Here is a 19114-nt window from a genome sequence, read left to right on the forward strand (position 1 = left end):
CTCAGTAAAAGGCATGGTATTTTTTTTTTTTTAATATAATTTATTGTCAAATTGGTTTCCATACAACACCCAGTGCTCATCCCAACAGGTGCCCTCCTCAATGCCCATCACCCATTTTCCCCTCTGCCCCACCCCGCATCTACCCTCAGTTTGTTCTCAGTGTTTAAGAGTCTCTTATAGTTTGCCTCCCTCCCTCTCTGTAACTCTTTTTCCCCCCTTCCCATCCCCTATGGTCTTCTGTTAAGTTTCTCAGGATCCACATATGAGTGAAAACATATGGTATCTGTCTTTCTTTGCCTGACTTATTTCACTTAGCATAATACCTTCCAGTTCCATCCATGTTGCTATAAATGGCCAGATTTCATTCTTTCTCATTGCCACGTAGTATCCCATTGTATATACAAACCACATCTTTATCCATTCATCAGTTGATGGACATTTTTTTAAGTTTATTATTTTATTTTATTTTTAAGTTTTATTTTATTTATTTATTTTGAGAGAGAGAGAGAGGGACAGAGAGAATCCTAAGCAGGCTCTGTGCTGTCAGCACAGAGCCTGATGTGGGGCTTGAACTCACTAACTGTGAGATCATGACCTGAGCTGAAATCAAGAGTCAGTTGCTTAACCGACTGAACCACCCAGGTGCCCCAAGGCGTGGTGGGTTTTAATGGTGGGAGACAATACCAGCATTTTGGAAGTTGAAGGAAACTTAAAGACCTATGAATTGTACATTCCTGGCTTGGCAGATGAACTTCAATCCAGAACTGGGACCTAGGTGTTCTGGTTCTGTCCCCCTTGCCAGCACTCAGGGTGCCTGAGGTGGAACCATGAGCAGAACGGGGGGGGGGGGGGGGGTGGCCCTCCTTGCTTGAAGGTTTGAAGTCTGTGCTCATGGGCTTGGTTCCTTCATCTTTTGTTTTATGAAGTTAATTCTATTGGACAGCTATTTGTCTAATGCTGGGTATACTTTGAGGGAGGATTAAGGTATTGTTAATGATTTGCAGATTAGTGTTGTAGTGAATTAACAAGAACTCATTCACTTTGCCTTTTTTATAACTTTTTATTTTGAGAGAGCTAGAGAGAGAGAGAGAGAGAGCGCACTCAGGCGCGCACTTGAGCAGGGGAGGGGCAGAGAGAGAGGGAGAGAGAGAATTCCAAACAGGCTTTGTGCTAACAGCACGGTATGAACCGTGAGATCATGACTGGAACCGAAACCGAGACTTGGATGCTCAACCAATTGATGAGCCACCCAGGTGCCCCAAGTTGACCAGTTTTTTGGCCATTGAAATATACACACTTACTGGCAGGCTCAGGCGTGAGCAAGGACGTCACTAATACAAACATATCCACTCCTTACATGAATGAGTGGCATGTAAAGTGTCTCTGTCTACCCAGCCATCCTCTTTGCTAGCTATTTATTTATTTATTAAATTAGAAAAAAAATGTTTATTTTTGAGAGAGAGAGGGTGTGAGCAGGGGAGGGACGGAGAAAGAAGGAGACACAGAATCCAAAGTAGGCTCTAGGCTCTGAGCTGTCAGCACAGAGCCCAATGCGGGGCTCGAACCCATGAACTGCCAGATCATGACCTGAGCTGAAGTCGGATACTTAACCAACTCAGCCACCTAGGCGCCTATTAATCTTTTTCTTTTAAGGAAGTTTTCATTAAGCATAATTGCACCATCCCGACGGAACTGGTGGCATTTGCTTCCTCCCTTCAGTGCTTTCCCATGGACGCAGCTCTGCGTGGCTGTGCACAGGGGCTTGATTCTGAACGGTTTGCTTGTGGGAAGCCTTCCCCACGTTTGCCTCCAGCACGGTGGGCTGCCCTGTTGACCTGGCTCATGGATGTTCACTCCCTTTCTCCTGAGGAAGCCTGTTCCTTGGACCCGTGTTATGCTCCCCACACTTGTTACCAGTGCACTGGTTTCTTAGGCTCCCTTTCATGGAGTAAGGTTACTGGGTCAAATAGTGCGAACGTTTTATGGCTCCGGAAAAATGCAGGTTGTTTCCTCTGAGTTTTACTCCCATGGTCTCCCGTGCTCACCTCGGTCAGTGCACCTGCTCTTCCCCCTGGAGGGCCCGTGTGGGCGATGGCACAGGGCTGGCCCTGCTGCCCTTCCCGGGGGGCTGTGACGGGGCTGTGACCGGCCTGTGGGTACTCAGGAGCACTGCCCCTGCCTCAGTGTCCCGGGAGAGCGGTTTCATAAACTCCCTCCCGGGACACTCAATATTGAGTGTACGGTGTGCGGCTCCTGCGCTTAATTCTGTGCCCTGTCCACAGGGTGCCCGGCTCTGGAGCAGGCAGCCACGCTGCCTCTTCACCTCCTTGGAGGGGTGGGGGGCGAGGGGTGGCCACTCACAGTCTCCTCTCATTTTGGGGCTTCTGGGCAGATTGTGAAGATTTATGATGAAGGATGCCTAGATGACAGCCGGGGGTTGCTGGTGGTTTAGAAGTACTTTAGGACATCGCTGTTATTAGAAAGTTCTACGTCCTGAAGTGATGGGGGTTGGAGGCTTGGGCTGGGAGATGTGGAGCTGGCCTGATGTCAGAACTTTTTAAAACTATACTTTTCCATGTTAGTGAAGGGACGAAACTGCGTTCTTCTAAGACCTACAAGTGAATTGACTGTATGTTATATTTTTCTTGTGAGGTAAAACATTTTTATCAAAATATTTATCAAGAGAATGCAGGAAGTTACTTTTCCTTTAAGTATGCATATTTCCTTTCAATATGCCTTGCTTCTGAGTGAGATTTCGCTACAACTAACTTTCCAACAAAAAATGTGACTACTTGTCCTGTGAAATTTGGTGAGAGATGGGAGAGATTGTATGGCCCTACCCAGCAGGTGACCAGTGAGCACTCACTGTTTGCAGGTAATCTAGTTTTAATTTTAATTCAGTATAGCCACTCATTGGACAGTATAGTTCTAGAAATTTATGTTTAAGTAAATTTACATTTATGTTTTTCACCTTTAGGGCTCTTTGGGGAGTTAATTTTCCGTTGTTAGCTGTATCACCGGATTTAGTTTAAAATTCTATTTTCTTTTTTTTTTTTTTTTACATTTTTAAAGTAGTTTTTTTTTTTTTTTAAGTTTATTTGTTTTGAGAGAGAGTGTGAGAGTGAGCGAGCACAAGCATGGGAGGGTCAGAGAGAGAGAGAGAGAGAGAGAGAGAGAGAGAGAGAATCCTAAGCAGGCTCCATGCTGTTGGCACAAAGCCAGATATGGGGCCCAAACTCATAAACTGTGAGATCATGACCTGAGCTGAAATCAAGAGTCAGACGCCTAACTGACTGAGCTACCCAGGCGTCCCTAAAATTCTGTTTTCTCAAATACCTTAACTATTGTAGAAACAAACAAACAAACAAAAAAACCCTGCCAGATTTCAGTTGGTTAAATCAGTTTGGGAAACAGGAGAATTGATTGTCTTTGACTTTATATATTTTAGGAAGGTGGTTTTCAATGCCTTTTGGTATGTTTTTGGGAGCAGAGAGATTTGCAGAGCCTTTTACTTTTCTCCTACCTGCCACTGCCCTTCCCTTAGCATGCTGCCGACCGGGAGATACGGGGGGCAGACCACTCACAATGAGAGAGCCAGTACAAGGAAAGAAGCCATGGCTTGTAGTTTCCATCACTGAGCAGGCAGTGAGGTCAGCCCTGGTCCCCATGGCGGTCCTGTGCTGGGGCTGCACTGCCAGCTCTGGTCCTTTGCACGGGGTAACCACATTACAGTGATGTTTGGGGTAAATGTCCACCCTTACTACTATCCCCATGTGCCAAGTGCTTTAGGGTGTAAATAGTGGATTGGTAGGTGGTGGGTAACATGTGGCTTTTGTGTAAAAGACAAATCCTTCTGATCTATTTGACTTACTCCTACTTGGAAGAAATTATTTGGTTTCCCCAGGGTGGTTGGCTTCTCTCTGTCTCTTGCTTTGACACTTCTTTATTTTCTTCTTCTGTCCCTTTTTTCTCTTTCTGTGTTCCTTCATAATACTGTAAAGGGAATCAATGGGCAGTGTGTATTTTGAAGCAGGTGATCTTTGAAACGGAAAATTAATTTGCTGGCTAGCTGGGATTTTGGTTACTGACCAGGAGATGGTTCCCACAGAGATTTCTCATGTGCACCATGTGCCGTGCCCTTTATTGTGTTTTTTTGACTCTTTGGCCCTTTTGGGTGTTTCTGTGTCTGGGATTTGCAGATTTTGCACATGGGAGTCTGTGTGGGTGCTGCAGCGGGGCGGATCTGACCGCGTGCTCTTCTCTCTTGCACAGGTGGCTCAGAGCATTGAGGACCATCACCAGGAAGTGATCGGTTTCTGTCGAGAAAACGGCTTCCACGGCTTGGTCGCCTATGACTCCGATTACGCGCTGTGCAACATCCCCTACTATTTCAGTGCCCATGCCCTCAAACTGAGCCGGAACGGGAAAAGTCTCACCACGAGCCAGTATCTGATGCACGAGGTCGCCAAGCAGCTGGACCTGAACCCAAACCGTTTCCCTATCTTTGCCGCTCTGTTAGGTAGGTGGGCAGTGTGAAAACTGCTTTATTTGATAGGGTTCTACCCTAGGAACACACTGGTATTTAAAAAAAAAAAAAAGTCAGTGTTGGAATGTTGTGGATTATACTTAACCAGGGAATGTGCCCCTCCTCAGTAGTATTCCTTACTCAGTATTATTTTTTTGGTGCAATTGATAATGTGCTTCTTTTGTTCATACGTATTTGTTTATGTGTTCTGTTCAGGCTGAAAAACTAATTTTGGGAATAAATTCACTGATACTTTGGGGAAAGTGACATTTTAAAATCACAAATGTTAAGCACATTCTCACTATGGAAATTAGACATTTAACCCTTTGGCACAAATTATGTTTGTTTCAGAAGAAAATACGTTGTGCAGTTAGCGCTGTCGCTTTCCTGCATGTTGGGGATGCTTACTGCTTTGAAAGGGAAACAACAGACATAAGCTATCTTGCCTTGTTTCTAACACCTACATTTCAAGTAGATGTATAAATATCTTTAAAAACTTCCTTGGAGGAATGCTTCATGCTGGATGCCTAGAAAAGATGAAATCTTGTTTTGATTAAAATTTGATACATTTGTTCCTGTAAAAATGACTTTCCGATAGGTATTATATTCTCTGTCACTTTTGTTTGCAGTTTGCAGTTTTTTTCTTTCTTTTCTGTCCATCCTGGTCTGGTACAGCGTGCATATCTACAGCTGCTTGAATACCCAGCTCTAGAGGCTGCTTTTCTAAGAATCATGATCACGGTGTAGGTGGGCGTGCTCCGAGCAAGGCCCTCCTGTGATTGTGGCCTTGGGCCACAGTGGCAGGTAGGGGGCCACTTGGGACACACAGGCGGTGTGTGTGAACGCTACGTGGTCTCCAGATTAGTGGGATCTTCCTGTGCATTCTGTTTTCTCTGCATTCTGTTTTCTCTGGAGCGTGTAAAACGGCAATTATACTGTGGGCTGTTTTTAGATTTCTATGTATCAGATTTTATAAACATTCCAAAAAGTTTTACACAATTAAAAATTATACTGAAGGAGCCACAGTTTTTCATGTATTATTTGGGGTAGCATTTCAAACTGTGTGTAACCACATTAGTCAAAAATTCTGATTTTGAAAATTGTCTTTGTTTGAATCTAATCTCAATTATATGGTGTTCAGTACTTGGTATTGTCCATTTCTGACTTGGGATTTTGGAGAATTAAAACTAATTTTCTAAGTATAGTTTCATATTTTCAAATATTCTAATGTAAAAGGTATTTCTCTGATGTTAAAAGTGATTATGTAGATGGGGATATTATGAAAAACTTTGTATTAAATATTATACAGAATGACTGCGGCATATTAATTGAACTTAAATGAGTTGGAAAATTGTATGCTTCTAGAATATTGAATCCCTTAGCTAATTTGCAATATGGGAAGGTATTCATTTATTATATTTAAGAAACGTTGAATGTATTTTTGTGGAGATAATTTAAGCTCTGTATTCTTCTAGCTAAATTATTATGTGAAATTTTAAAATAAATGAAAAGCAATAGTTAACATTTTGAATAATCTAATAATGAATTTAGGGCTTGGAGTTTCTATAAAAATTTAGATAAGTTAAAAGAATTTAGACAAGTTATAGGTAAGTTCTTTTTTTTTAATTTTATTTTTTATTTTTTAAAATTTATATCCAAGTTAGTTAGCATATAGTGCAACAATGATTTCAGGAGTAGATTCCTTAGTGCCCCTTACCCATTTAGCCCATTCCCCCTCCCACAACTCCTCCAGTAACCCTCAGTTTGTTCTCCATATTTATGAGTCTCTTCTGTTTTGTCCCCCTCCCTGTTTTTGTATTATTTTCGTTTCCCTTCCCTTCTGTTCATCTGTTTTGTCTCTTAAAGTCCTCATATGAGTGAAGTCATATGATTTTTGTCTGTCTCTAACTGACTAATTTCACTTAGCATAATACCCTACAGTTCCATCCACGTAGTTGCAAGTGGCAAGATTTCATTCTTTTTGATTGCTGAGTAATACTGCATTGTGTGTGTGTGTATGTATGTGTGTGTGTATATATATACACACCACGTCTTCTTTATCCATTCATCCATCGATGGGCATTTGGGCTCTTGCCGTACTTTGCCTATCGTCGATAATGCTGCTATAAACATGGGGGTGCACATGTCCCTTCGATACAGCACACCTGTATCCCGTGGGTAAATGCCTTAGCAGTGCAATTGCTGGGTCATAGGGTAGTTCTATTTTTAGTTTTTTGAGGAACCTCCATCCTGTTTCCAGAGTGGCTGCACCAGCGTGCATTCCCAACAGGTAAACTCTTAATTGGGTAAACATTTTTAGTTTAGTTTTGGTATAAAGGTTTCAGTGTTCTCAACTGAGAAAGGATATTTCCTTTCCCTTGTTGTAACAGGAAGAGCAGCTATAGGAGTTGTTTTGTTGTAGAGGTTGGGTAGAATATTCAATTAAGTATGTGACCCAGATTTTAACAGACTGTTACTGATGTTGGAATTGACTTCATATTTTTTTTTCAAATAGAAGCTTCACAAAAATCCAAGACATGTCCTACTTCACAGTAAAGTTCTGTGCAGGTGTGAGCACAGGAAAGCAGTGCAAAGCTCAGTAGGACAGTAGGACTTAACTCTGCTCCTCTGGATTCATGGCAGTTCAGGACTCCTGGATTGTATACTTGTATGTTTAGAATATTAAGATTAATTAATTAAGAACTCACCTTGTTTTGCTTTCTGTTAGCAGGCAGTTAATGAATCTGGCTTCTCCGTGTGGAGGGGACTAAATCATGATCTAAAAAATCACAGAATTATTTAGGAAGTTACCACTTTTAAATGTCACCGAGAGAAGTAACATACTAACGATGTTGGTATGCTGGCATTCGAGAACTACAGTGAAGGGAGAGTGTTCCCCAAAAATGTTTCTCAACTGGATGCAATTCTTATTTTTGACATAGCCCTGGTGATAGGGCACCCAGCCGAGTGGCATTCCTGGTGGTAGGGTGGGCTGTGCTCCGTCATCTGTTTGCGGGTGGTGGTGGAAGTGACCAGAGGAGGTGTCACAAATCATTAACCTAGCTCAGAACGATTTTGTAACTGTGCACTCTGCCTCTGCTGTGGAGCCCAGGTGACAGAGTGTGGTTTGAAGCCTGGGGTCTCACGAGCAGATGAAAGCTGTATCCATTACCCCCGCATTGTCAGACCGACCGGAGTACCTGGTGGCCAAGCGGCTCAGGTTCTGTACAGTTTGTTCACCTCGAATGCTGTGGGAACTGTCCTGTCCGCATCATGCGGCAGCTGCAAGAGATCTGCCTGCTGTGTGTGGTTCTCTAGTAAAAGACGAAGAAGTATTTTCAGTTTTTCTGTGGAAGTTTTACGTGATGTGTCGAAGGAGGCAGTCTTGCGAAGTCCTCGCAGAGTCTGAAGTGAAGCTGCAGAGGTAATCTGCAGATGATGATGCATGTGGTGTTGCCGGCTTGCCCCGTGTCGCTGACGCCGTGTTCCTCACTGTGCCGTGTCTGTGTTGCAGGGAATCACATTCTACCTGATGAAGACCTGGCTTCCTTCCACTGGAGCTTGCTTGGCCCAGAGCATCCTCTAGCCTCACTTAAGGTACAAGTTCATTTCTTCTCCAACATGGGTGGTCATCAGCTTTTGAGTTTGCTGTAATTTTAATATGTGAATGATGTTCCTTTATCGTTGAAGGAAACAGCTGCACAGCTAGGATCGCACCCATCCCCTGCCTTCCGGGTCCGCACCGCCTTAGAACGAACACACACACACACACACACACACACACACACACACACACACACACACAGCCTCCCTTATCTTGTTCCCAACCCTGCACTTTAGGGAAATTTGTGAATGTCCTTAAAAATTCTCTTAGAGGAATTCACACTGTGTTCCTAGGTAGGTGGAGATCTTTTAGCTATAGGTTTTTAATATTGTTTTACAAACATTACTATTTTCAACAGGTGATACAGTTGGCTGTTACTTGGATCATATCTTAGCACATTTTGATAAATTTCATAACTTTCTATAATATTCTAAAATTGTAAAAGTCTAATTAAGGCTTTAATGTTTTTTGAGTGATGGAAGAGACCCAACCAAGTTCATCAGAGAAGTGTTCCCTTTGTACTGGTTTTGAATGCTTCGTCTTTTTTCTCTCTCTCGCCTTCCTGTTGCGACCATGATGAGCGTGGGAAAGCTGTGCTTCCCGCTTCTCTAACGTGGGAAGTTGGAGTCTAACGTGGACTCAGAGTCCCCTTTCCTGGTGGATCGGCACCGTGACCACAGCTGCCATCTGTCAGGTGCCGATGGGAGGTCTGCTGGGCAGCCTGGGCCTCGGCTCCTGCAGTGAAGGGGGCTACTTGCCATGCTTCCCGGAGGCACAGCTCCCTTGAAATTCTGCCTCCTGTCAGAATTACCTTCCCTTCACAAACTGTCTCCATCCGTGTTTAGGTTCAAATTGCTTTTTGTGATTTAACTTGGAGTGAACTTTGGAGAAACCTGATCATGCAAGGGAAACTCCTTATTGCCTCTTTGCTCCGACTCCTTGCCGCCTGGACCCCGCTCTTCATTGTGCTAATAGTTCTTGGGCCCTGGGTTTTCACCTTCTGTCTGAAAGTCCGTTTTTCTCCTCTTGTTAGAAATTACTTGTTTTCCTTGCTTTTTCTGTGCTTGAAGGAGAGTAGCTTTCTCCTGCTGTTGGCCGCAGTGCTCTTCCCGTGTCCTCATGGATGAAGTGCTGCGGGCTGTGGTCCGGGTGGCCCCACTGCTGATGTATGGCCTGCAGGCAGGTGCACTTGTGTTAGGTATTGTGCTCCTCAGGTTTGCCGAACAGGAGCTTTTGTAAGTGGAGATGAAGGGAAGCCTGGCTTAATACAAGGTTTGTGCAGTTGTGGATAGCGGCGGAGAGGCTCCCGGGACCCCAGACCATGTGTGCATCTTGGCCGAGCTGGCCTTGGTCATGTGTCAGAGGTTAGATGGCAGCACTGTTTGTGGGATTATTGGGGAACCAGCTCAGTCTGCTGGCAGGTCACTAACATCATTAGAGTGTGTCTTTCCTAATTTTGTGTTAAGAAAAATGTTAAGTATGTAAAAAATTGAGATGGACAACGTCCATCCATGTATCTAATTGGTTCTACAGTTAACATTTGGCCAAGAAGTAGATTTACATCTGTCTTTGCTTTTTAACTCCACTATTTGGAAGTTGCAGATACCCTGCCACTTCACCTGTGAAAACTTCAGTTTATATCATAATTCCTAACATGAAGGCTAATGTGTCTTAAAGTTTATTTATTTATTTTGAAAGAAAGTGAGAAAGTGTGAGTTGGGGAGAGACAGAGAGAGAGGGAGAGAGAGAGAATCCCCAGCAGGCTTTGCGCTGTCAGTTAGTGCAGAGCCCAGTGTGGGGCTCGAGCACCTGAACTGTGAGATCCTGACCTGGTCCGAAACCAAGTCAGTCGCTTAACTGAGCCACCCAGATACCCCGAGGCCAATCTCTTTCTTACGTCTGTTACTATTATCATGTCAACTGCATGAACAGGAATTCCCTAATCACTTAGGATTAAGTTCATACTCAAATTTTTCCACTGTTCCTGTAAGGCATTTATGGCATTGTTTGTTGTTTTCGTTTAGTCAGGATCCAGTCAGGTTTTATGCATTATCATCATGTGTATTTTGAATATCAGCTGGGGGTTTTGTGGTGTGATGGAGAAGCAAGCCGCAGTTAAGTTTTCAAGGACTTGATAAGTTGTAGGCATTTTAAAGTCACATTCTAAAATGCAAGCACATCTGCTTTGAGTTCACATATCGCAGAGCTTTTTTGTGTTAGTCCTTTACACACACGATCTGTGTGCTGCGATGTCATTTAGGCCCCGCGACACATGTTGGGAAGTGGGATGCGATGGTCTCCTTCCTCATGAACATCGCTGCTGGATCCCGCTGTCCGTATCCTGTATGCTTACTCCCACTCGTGAAAGTAACCAGGTGACTTGAGAATTTGATTAGTTGTTGTTGTAACCCTTTCTCATGATTTTTAGCAGTCTGTGGTATACACAACTCTCACAGGCATCTGATTCGTGTCGCCAGGTGCACTTACTTGTTGCCCTTCCTTGTCCTGCTCTGTAGCGTTTCGCCAAGGTCATCCCCACCAGATTGTTCTTCACAGAGGGTGGGCATTACGTGAACCCGCTGCCTAGTGAGCCTGGAGCACCCCTTGCCGTGGAGCACCACAGTCTTCCCCTTCCCCCTGCGACCTCCCCGTCCACAGCATTGGTTGTTAGGCGAGCACGCCCGGGGTGGGCCTGTGGGTGCAGCATAAGCGCAGACGACCCGGTTGCAGGGTGATCGCTGCAGACAGCGGGCTGGGAGGGGAGCAGAGCTCTGTGTGCCGTGTTGATGATCAGGGTTGTGTGCCCCGCAGTGAGAGGGCAGTGGTGGACATACTCAGAACCTGGAATCTCCCGAGGGCGGTAGAAAAGCGGAGGTGAAGCAGCTAGGCAGGATCCTTTTCAGTTCTTCCGTTTCCATAGAAGAGGTGCTGGGAAGGTGGCATCATGTTTCTCAGATTTGATTTGTCAGTAAAGAATATTTCATTTGTGTTCAGGACAGCAGGAGGCCATGTTATATGATGGAAAATTCCAGAACCAGGGGTGGGGCCTTTGGAGCCTGGGTTAGTCAGCCCTGGCGGGAGTACCCCCTGGCCATAAGCATGTGCTGAGTGGGCTGTCTTTCTTTAATGTGCTTTTTGAGTTGTGACTGCTGTATGATTTTGAGTCCTAGTAAGTGGTGGAAGTTTTATTTTGAGTAAGCACTTAGTTGTTTTAATTTTAAAAATGTTTTTAGGTCGGACCATTATTTTAATGGTTTTTGTGTTCCTAAACTTCATGTTAATTTTCGCGCATTTGGTGTTTTTATCCCCGTCAGTTGTTCTGACCCACACGTGTCTCCTGCCACAGAGCCCCTTGTCCACCTGTTTGGTTGAGCCCCTTTGCAAGTGTGTGCTGGCCCTTCCTGTCCCCAGACCCCCCTCACGTGTTGGTCTCCCCCATGGTGGACGGGCCTCTGTTCTGTGTTCGGCACCACACCCCAATTGTGGTCAGTGGGTAGTGCTGGTGTCCCCTAGGCCCCCCTTCCTGCATGGTGCTTGGAACACCCCCATAGGTCCCTGGCTTGCTTCCGCCTCTTGTGGAACTCTGTCCACGTTAGCCTGTGTGTGCCCTCCTTTCTGATTCGAATACCCTGCCTTCCTTCAACCAACGTTACCTCTCTCTGAGGCTTCTGGACACCAGGATGACCTATCAGGTCACATCAGGAACATTTTATCTTAAATTTTATCTATAGACTTTAACCCAGAGTTCTTTGCTCTGAACATGTGTGCACACGTCTGTTTGGACCTGATTCCCCTTTCTCTCAGGTGTGTGCCTGGGGGCCGGAATTGCTGGTTACGTGAGAGCTCTGTGCTCAGCTTCTCGAGACGTGACCAGGATGCTTTCTGTTTAGTGGCTACACCGTTCACTCCCCTCCCAGGGGCTTGTGAGGTTTCTGATTTCCCCGCATCCTCACCAACGCTCGTTATTGGCTCTTTTATTTTTAGCTGTCCCAGTGGGTGTGATGTGGTTTTGATTTGCATTTCTCTGATGAGTAATGATGTTGGACATCTTTTCCTGTGCTCCCTGACCATTTGGTTATCTTCTTTGGATAAATGTCTATTCAAGTCCTTAGTCCATTTTTCAATTGGGTTGTCTTTTATTATTGAGTTGTAAGAGGGGTGTGTGTGTGTGTGTGTGTGTGTGTGTGTGCCTTTTTTTTTTTTCTTTTGTATTCTGGGTACACAGGTGTCACCAGACACATGATTTGCAAATACTTTCTCCCATCCTGTGGGTTGTGCTTTTAAAAACTTTCTTGATGTGGCTCTTTGATAATTCTTTTGAGATTCAATTCATCTCAATACCACCTTTCACTGCTCCTAGTGACTCCACTCAGTCACTTTCTGTCATTTAGGGGAGCCTTGGGGGACCTTGCCAGTCTTCGTCTTTACCTTGCAGAGCCCTTATGAGCTCAGTGCACAAGGGCAGCCAGACAACTTGGCCGCACATCCTCTGCCTCCTGGGCCCAGAGTGCTGCCCTGGGTCTCCTCCCAGAAGAGCTCCGTCTTCCCTCCTAAACTTCACTACCCCTCCCTCTGTTACCACCACCTGCTGCTGGTAGTGTTCTCACGCGCTGACACTCGCTGTTGGGCCTCTGGGGGCCCGCCACTCACCTGCCGGTGTCTCCCTTCCCCCGGGAGCCTGAACCTCCCGGTGGGCCCTCGCCAGCTGGTTGGGCAGCTCCACCTGCCTCAGGCTCCATGTCCACCTCCTTCCTCGATGGGAGTCGTGGGCGGCGCCATCCCTGGCTGAGACCACACCTGACCTGACAGTGAAAATGTACAGTCGCGGCTGAGGAAGGACCTAAACAAACGGAAATAAGCACTGTGCTCATGGATTCAAAGACTTACTTAGATTTTACTACTTCCCTATCAGAATCCTAGCAAGCTTGTTTCTTTGTAGAAATTGAAAACTGAGCTTAAAATTCATGTGGAACTGCAGAGGACCTAGAATAAACCACAAGAGTGTTGAGAAGGGACAACAGAGTTGGAGGGCTTCACATCTCCCTGTGAGGCTGTGCTAACCCAGGAGGTGTGGTCCTGACATGGGCTGGTCACTGGGTCAGCAGAGCGCAGTAGAGCCCAGTGGAGGCCTGGACACATGGTCGGAAAGGGGAAGGGCTGGTGTTTTCAGTAACTGGACATCCCTATGCAAAAGTGAAAAGAATATAAAAATCAACTCCAGGGTGAAAATCAACACTAGAGGAAACGTAAGAGGAGATCTTTGTGACCTGGACTGAGGCAAGGATTTCTTAGTGAAGTACATAAAAAGCAAGTGGCTGAGGGAAAGGAACAGAGTGTGTCTCTGGTAAGGAAGCCGTGGCCAGAATTTGTAAAGGACAGCACAGTAAGAAGATACAACCCAGCCAGAAAAGATGGGGGGACGTTTGAACAGGCATTTTCTGGAATGTTCAGTAGGTGCACAGAGGCCCTCTGCATCATTAGGGAATGGCGGTGGGACCGCCACCGTAGCCACTGCTCTGACAGGTGATTGCTGGGAGCACAGCCAAGTGGCCACCTGGATGTGGCCGGGCAGCTTCTTTTTTTATTTATTTTTTTTTTTTATTTTTTTTTTTTTCAACATTTATTTATTTTTGGGACAGAGAGAGACAGAGCATGAATGGGGGAGGGGCAGAGAGAGAGGGAGACACAGAATCGGAAACAGGCTCCAGGCTCTGAGCCATCAGCCCAGAGCCCGACGCGGGGCTTGAACTCAAGGACCGCGAGATCATGACCTGGCTGAAGTCGGCCGGGCAGCTTCTCACAACGTTGAGCACGCACCTGCCATGTGACCCACGGGACCTCAGACCGACCCCACGGTCAGCTGGTGAATGGTGGGTGGAAGAGTCACACAGGGAGGCCTGGGAGTGGGGAAGGAGCAGACTTCTCTTCACTGAAATGACAGATGCCAGACACGAAGGAGCTCTCTGAGACTCCCGTGTGAGCCCAGAAAGAGTGGCGCTCGGAGAGGAAGCAGAGGGCAGTCGCTGTCTGGGGCTGGCTGTGAGGGCATGGGGGCCATGGGGCTGTGGAAGGGCTCTCTTTCCAGCTGTGTGGCGGCGGCACTGAGGTCTGCCTTCCTCAGAACACAGTGACCTGTCTGCCTGAGGCTGATGGGTTTTATTGCACATAAAATACCTCTATAAAACGGATTTGAAAACCACGGTTCCCGGTGTGAACTGGACTGCAGTGTCCGCAGGTAACCCTCCCTCCTGAACGTGTCGTACACATGCATTGCTGTCTTCCAGGCTCTCCTGGTTTTACTGCCCCCACTTACAGGCCCTTCGCCCCATGCTGGGGCTGCCCCCGCTGCCCGTTCCCCCGGCCAGGCCCTTGGCCATGGCCCTTTTCCGCTTGGTCCAAGGCTGGTCTGTGCTGTGTTCTCATCTGCAGCCCTGCACACCTGCCCCTTTGCTCTCGTGGACCTCGGTTTGTATTTGTGCTCCAGTCTTCCCCACCTCCTCCCAGCTCCCTGTTCCCCCACATGTCTCCTGAAGATGGTCTCTAGTAATGTGTCCAACAGCTTAACCCCGCGCTGAATTTGGGCCGCCACAGTTGGCCTTTGTTCAAGGCTGCTGAGGACACAGTTGACATCCATGAATTAATGAATGGTTTTCACCTCCCGGGGGCATGAAACACTCAACCCTCAGCACCCCCTGCTCTCCTCACCCTGGCAAACCCCTGCCTTGCTTCCTGGACCCCAGCCTGGTTCTGTGTGCCTCATGTGCCGTGTCCCCTCCCTGACTCCTGTTGTGTGTGGGTTCCCGAGGGTCCACCCGCACCGTGCTGTGGCCTCATGCTTTCTGGCACATGTCGATGACTATCCAGTGGACCCAGTGTCCAGCGAGACCCCTTCCCCGACTGCAGCGTGTGTCTCACCCCCACCCACCAGGGCATCTCTGCGTGCACACCAGATGTGGCACTCCAGCTTCTCTGTGTGGGTTTATCCTGTTTCTTAGAGAGTGATACCAACTGGCCCTGTGATGTCCAGGGTAGAGTTTGGCGGGTGTCTCTGATTCTTGCCCCCTCCTGCATCTAGTCTGACTCTTCCTGACCCGCCCTGCCCTTCCTGACCGCCTCTGGTGGCACTGCTCAGCTGTGTGTGGAGCCCTGGGCCCTTAGGCCCCACTTCCCCACATCTGACATAGTCTGACCTCATACCTCTCCTGTGCCTGGTCTTTCCGTGGCTCCCTTCGTCAGTAGCGTGGATTTGGGTTTCCTGGGTCTGTTGAAGAAAAAGGATGGGGGGGGGGGGAGGGCTACTGTAGTGTTGCCTGTTCTTAATTAACCATTTCAGTAGGAATATCAGAAGGAAAAGAAGCTCGCCATCTGCCATTGCTTCATAGAAAAGACATCTCAACCTTAGAAGAGGTGTCACTTAGAAGGTTGGAGACCAGGGTGTGGTCTGCCTTGGGGCCGTGGCCGCGCCGCTCACTGGGTGCTTCCGCGAGTGCCTTGGTGGACCCCTCTGTCCTGTTGGGACATCCAGAGTGCACCACACGGCGGTGGCATGAGGTGAAATGCAGTGATGCTTGTCTGCGGGGTTCTCTGAGGGACCTCCTGGAGCCTGGCCAGCAGGTGTCTCCTTGTGAGCCTCTGACGTCAGGGTGTTGAGACGCTGCTCCGTATGTACCGTCCTCACACTTTGCAGCTTTCCTAATGGTGATGGAGGGGTCAGGTTCTGCTTCAGCAGAGCCGTTAGTGAAACCGGTGCCTTCCTCTCACCTGTCTTCCAGCGTGCGGCCAGGAGGTCGTGTGGGAGCCGCAGTAACAAGCCCCAGAATCATGGTTTTGTGGTGTGTTTATTCAGTTAGTGTGCGAGTCTGTGGGAATTGACATGGCTCTCAGAGCTCAAGCCAGATGCTGTGCAACGACCGGCCTGAGGGGAACCGAGTAGCCATGACAGTCACCCTGTCCTGGCAGGTGATGTAACAGTGATGTGCGTTCCAGTTTGCTTATGGCTTCATGTTGAGCAGTTAGCTAGATGAGAGGATAAAGAATTGAACATCCATGCACTTGCAGAAACATACATGATGGATGGATAGCATTTCTGCAAAGTTTGGACACAAGCTGAGAGAGATCTTCATGAAGGGTTTTTTTGTTCCTGTTTTTTTCACTTAGTCAAAATTTATTTTAGACTAACCAAAATGGTAGCACTGTACCTGTGTAAATACTTGATGTAAAACTTCTTGAAAATGTTGATGTTATTACCTAATCCCTAACAGCACGCTATAAGATTTTCAAAAGCAAAATAAAATACCAGTGAACCTTGACATAATTATGATGACATAATTCTTAGCAGAATAAAAATACAACTACAGCATTTTCCAAACAAAACAAAGATACGAATCTGTTGTAATTTGCATATTTTTACCTTTGCTTCACTTTCAAGTATTTGGATTTCTAACATTTTTATTTTCTAAGTATCTTTATAAAAAAATATTTTAAGTCACAAACTGTATTGTTTACCATAAACTAATGTGCTATGAAGTCAAACGTCCAGCTACATGCACCCGTCTCCCCATCTGGTGTCCACTCTAGACGACATTTTCAATTGTGCTTTATAAATATTTTCGCTGAAGTCAGCTGTGCAGCCCTTTGTGCAGGTGGGGACAGCGGTGGGTGATGAGGTATCCCCTGTGGTGACCTCCTGGGGGCTGCACACCCACATGCTTGTTGCTGTGGGTGCTCCGCGAATGTCTTCTTGTTTCCACGAACATCTGAGATTTCAGATTCCCATCAGTATAAACAAAGACTTCAGTGGCTCCGGATCATCTATTCTGTATGAAGGAAACAGGATAAAGATTACTTTAAAAAAGTTTTTTAATGTTAATTTTTGAGAGAGAGAGAGAGAGAGAGAGATGGCGTGAGCAAGGGGAGGAGCAGAGAGAGAGGGAGACACAGAATCCGAAGCGGGCTCCAGGCTTCGAGCTGTCAGCATAGAGCCTGATGCGGGGCTCGAACTCACGAACCGTGAGATCGTGACCTGAGCCGAAGTGGGACACTTAACTGACTGTTAAGTGCCCCATGTAAAGATTATTTAACCAACAGGTGAAACTTCACTGTTGGCTCTGTTGCCCGGGCCTGGAATACCGCATATCCTGGGGTTCAACTGCATGTGTGCACGCATCTGTGATGCAGTGTAATTGGCTCTTGACTAGTTCCCAGGGTGTGCGCGGGGGTACATTTTCCTATTAAGAAGCTGGTGTACATGAACCTGCTCAGCGAAATCGTATATCAGAATGCTGATGCTCGTTTCCTGAAGATGCGGCAAAGATGAACGTGCCGCACCGCTCACGGAGCAATGGGCGTGGGGCGGTGGGAACACATTTGGGCTCTCGTCAGCATGCTGGCGTGAGGTGCAAAGACAAGAGCTGAAGTGAAGAAAAATTCTCAGAATATTCGTTCTCTAAAAAGGAGAAAAAAGTTATCCGACACAAAAATATAATCTGTGGATTTGGGAACACCCATTTTCTTTGTTTTAAAAAGCAAACAAAAAACGTGAATGGGATTGAAACCTCCGAGGAGCAGGGCAGGATGTGTACAGAAATGGAGCATGGGCCAGTGCCTTGACCTCGTGAGAGAAACGACCGATTGTACAGCTAGCTTCCCCTTGTCTTTGTAGCTGTGACACCACGCGGGATGCCCCGCGTCTACACAAGGTGGCCGAAGCCTTAGCCCACAGGACACTCACCTGCCGGTGTGCTGTCTGTCACCTCTGGAAGGGAGTTGCTGTTTCAGTGGAAACATTTCATTCCATCATGTGAAAGTCAAGGCCCTGTCAAATGATCCTTTCTGGTGGCACATTTCAGAAAGTGTTAGAGGAGCCTTTAGCGTAATCAGCATCCATCTGGGAGAGAGTCTTGGATTTTAGTGGAATCCTTTGCGGCTGTGACATAATGGATTTAATTTAACATTTGAAATGTCATGTGGTAACTGCATTGTGTCATTTATTATTGTTATTTTTTGATGTTTTATTTATTTTGAGAGAGACCACAAGCAGGGTAGGGCTGACAGAGAGAGGGAGGGAGAGAATCCCAAGCAGGCTCCATTCAATCTCCTGAACTGTGGGGCTCATCAACTGCAAAATCATGACCTGAGCCGAAGTTAGGAGTTGGATGCTTAACCGACTGAGCCACCCAGACGCCCCTGCTTTGTGCCTTGAAGTGAATTTGTGGAAAAATGTTTGATTTTTTGAAATGTAACCGAGATGACATGACAGACTTACATAAGTAGTGAGACACTAGAACATGGCGGCTTAAAGTTGATTCTGTAGTGGGATCCTCGTTATTTCCTTTTTTAGGGATGGGAAGAGATTGTTTTCTTGCGGTGCCAGATGCTAACTCAGGTTGTGGCCCTTGAATAATTAGTACCGTGGGGAGGGGAATCGGGGCCCTAAAGAGTCGGAGCCCGTTGCTGCCTGTGACGGCCGGTGCTTCCGTGGACTTGGTGGTGTCCCTGCACAGTGGGTGTGTTCTGTGCTGACACCACTGGATTCAGAGCAGCCCCAGCAGGGGCACGGGCCTGTGGGCATGTGAATGAGCTGCCTTCCTGAGCGCCTTCCACACCCTCCACCTGTCCTGACCCATGGGAGAGAGCAGCACAGTAGGAAACGGGCCCATGGGGGAAAGATGAGGCTCCGTGTAGGCGGCCTTGGCTGAGGGAATTTGTGTGGAGGTGACTGCCAGCTCCCACCAAGCAGTGCCTGCTTGCCACTGGTTGTCCTGTCTGGAAGCAGGGAGCCGCTCTGGGAGGTCTTTTCTAGCTCCAAATTTTTGTTCCTTTGCTTGCAAAGCAAGTAACTGACGATCACTGAAATTACTACAAAGTGCTGTAAAAAAGTGTATAATCATAAACATTTGCTTTTTTAAAAAATATTTATTTATATTGAGAGCAAGAGAGTGGGGGAGGGGCAGAGAGCAAGGGAGACAGAGAATCCCAAGCAGGCT

General features: G+C 46.8%; 1 protein-coding gene across 2 annotated transcripts in view; it reads left to right on the forward strand.

The window, feature by feature from the left end:
* FAM120A (family with sequence similarity 120A) overlaps positions 1-19114 on the forward strand; it is a 96532-nt gene that overhangs the window by 13226 nt on the left and 64192 nt on the right. For both annotated transcript variants that reach the window (XM_045468231.1, XM_045468230.1), the window contains exons 2-3: positions 4273-4519; positions 8040-8122. In XM_045468231.1, the coding sequence (XP_045324187.1) occupies positions 4273-4519; positions 8040-8122 (330 nt within the window). The remainder of the gene's footprint in view (positions 1-4272; positions 4520-8039; positions 8123-19114) is intronic.

This window comes from Leopardus geoffroyi, chromosome D4, assembly GCF_018350155.1.
Source record: "Leopardus geoffroyi isolate Oge1 chromosome D4, O.geoffroyi_Oge1_pat1.0, whole genome shotgun sequence".
NCBI classification, from domain to species: domain Eukaryota; kingdom Metazoa; phylum Chordata; class Mammalia; order Carnivora; family Felidae; genus Leopardus; species Leopardus geoffroyi.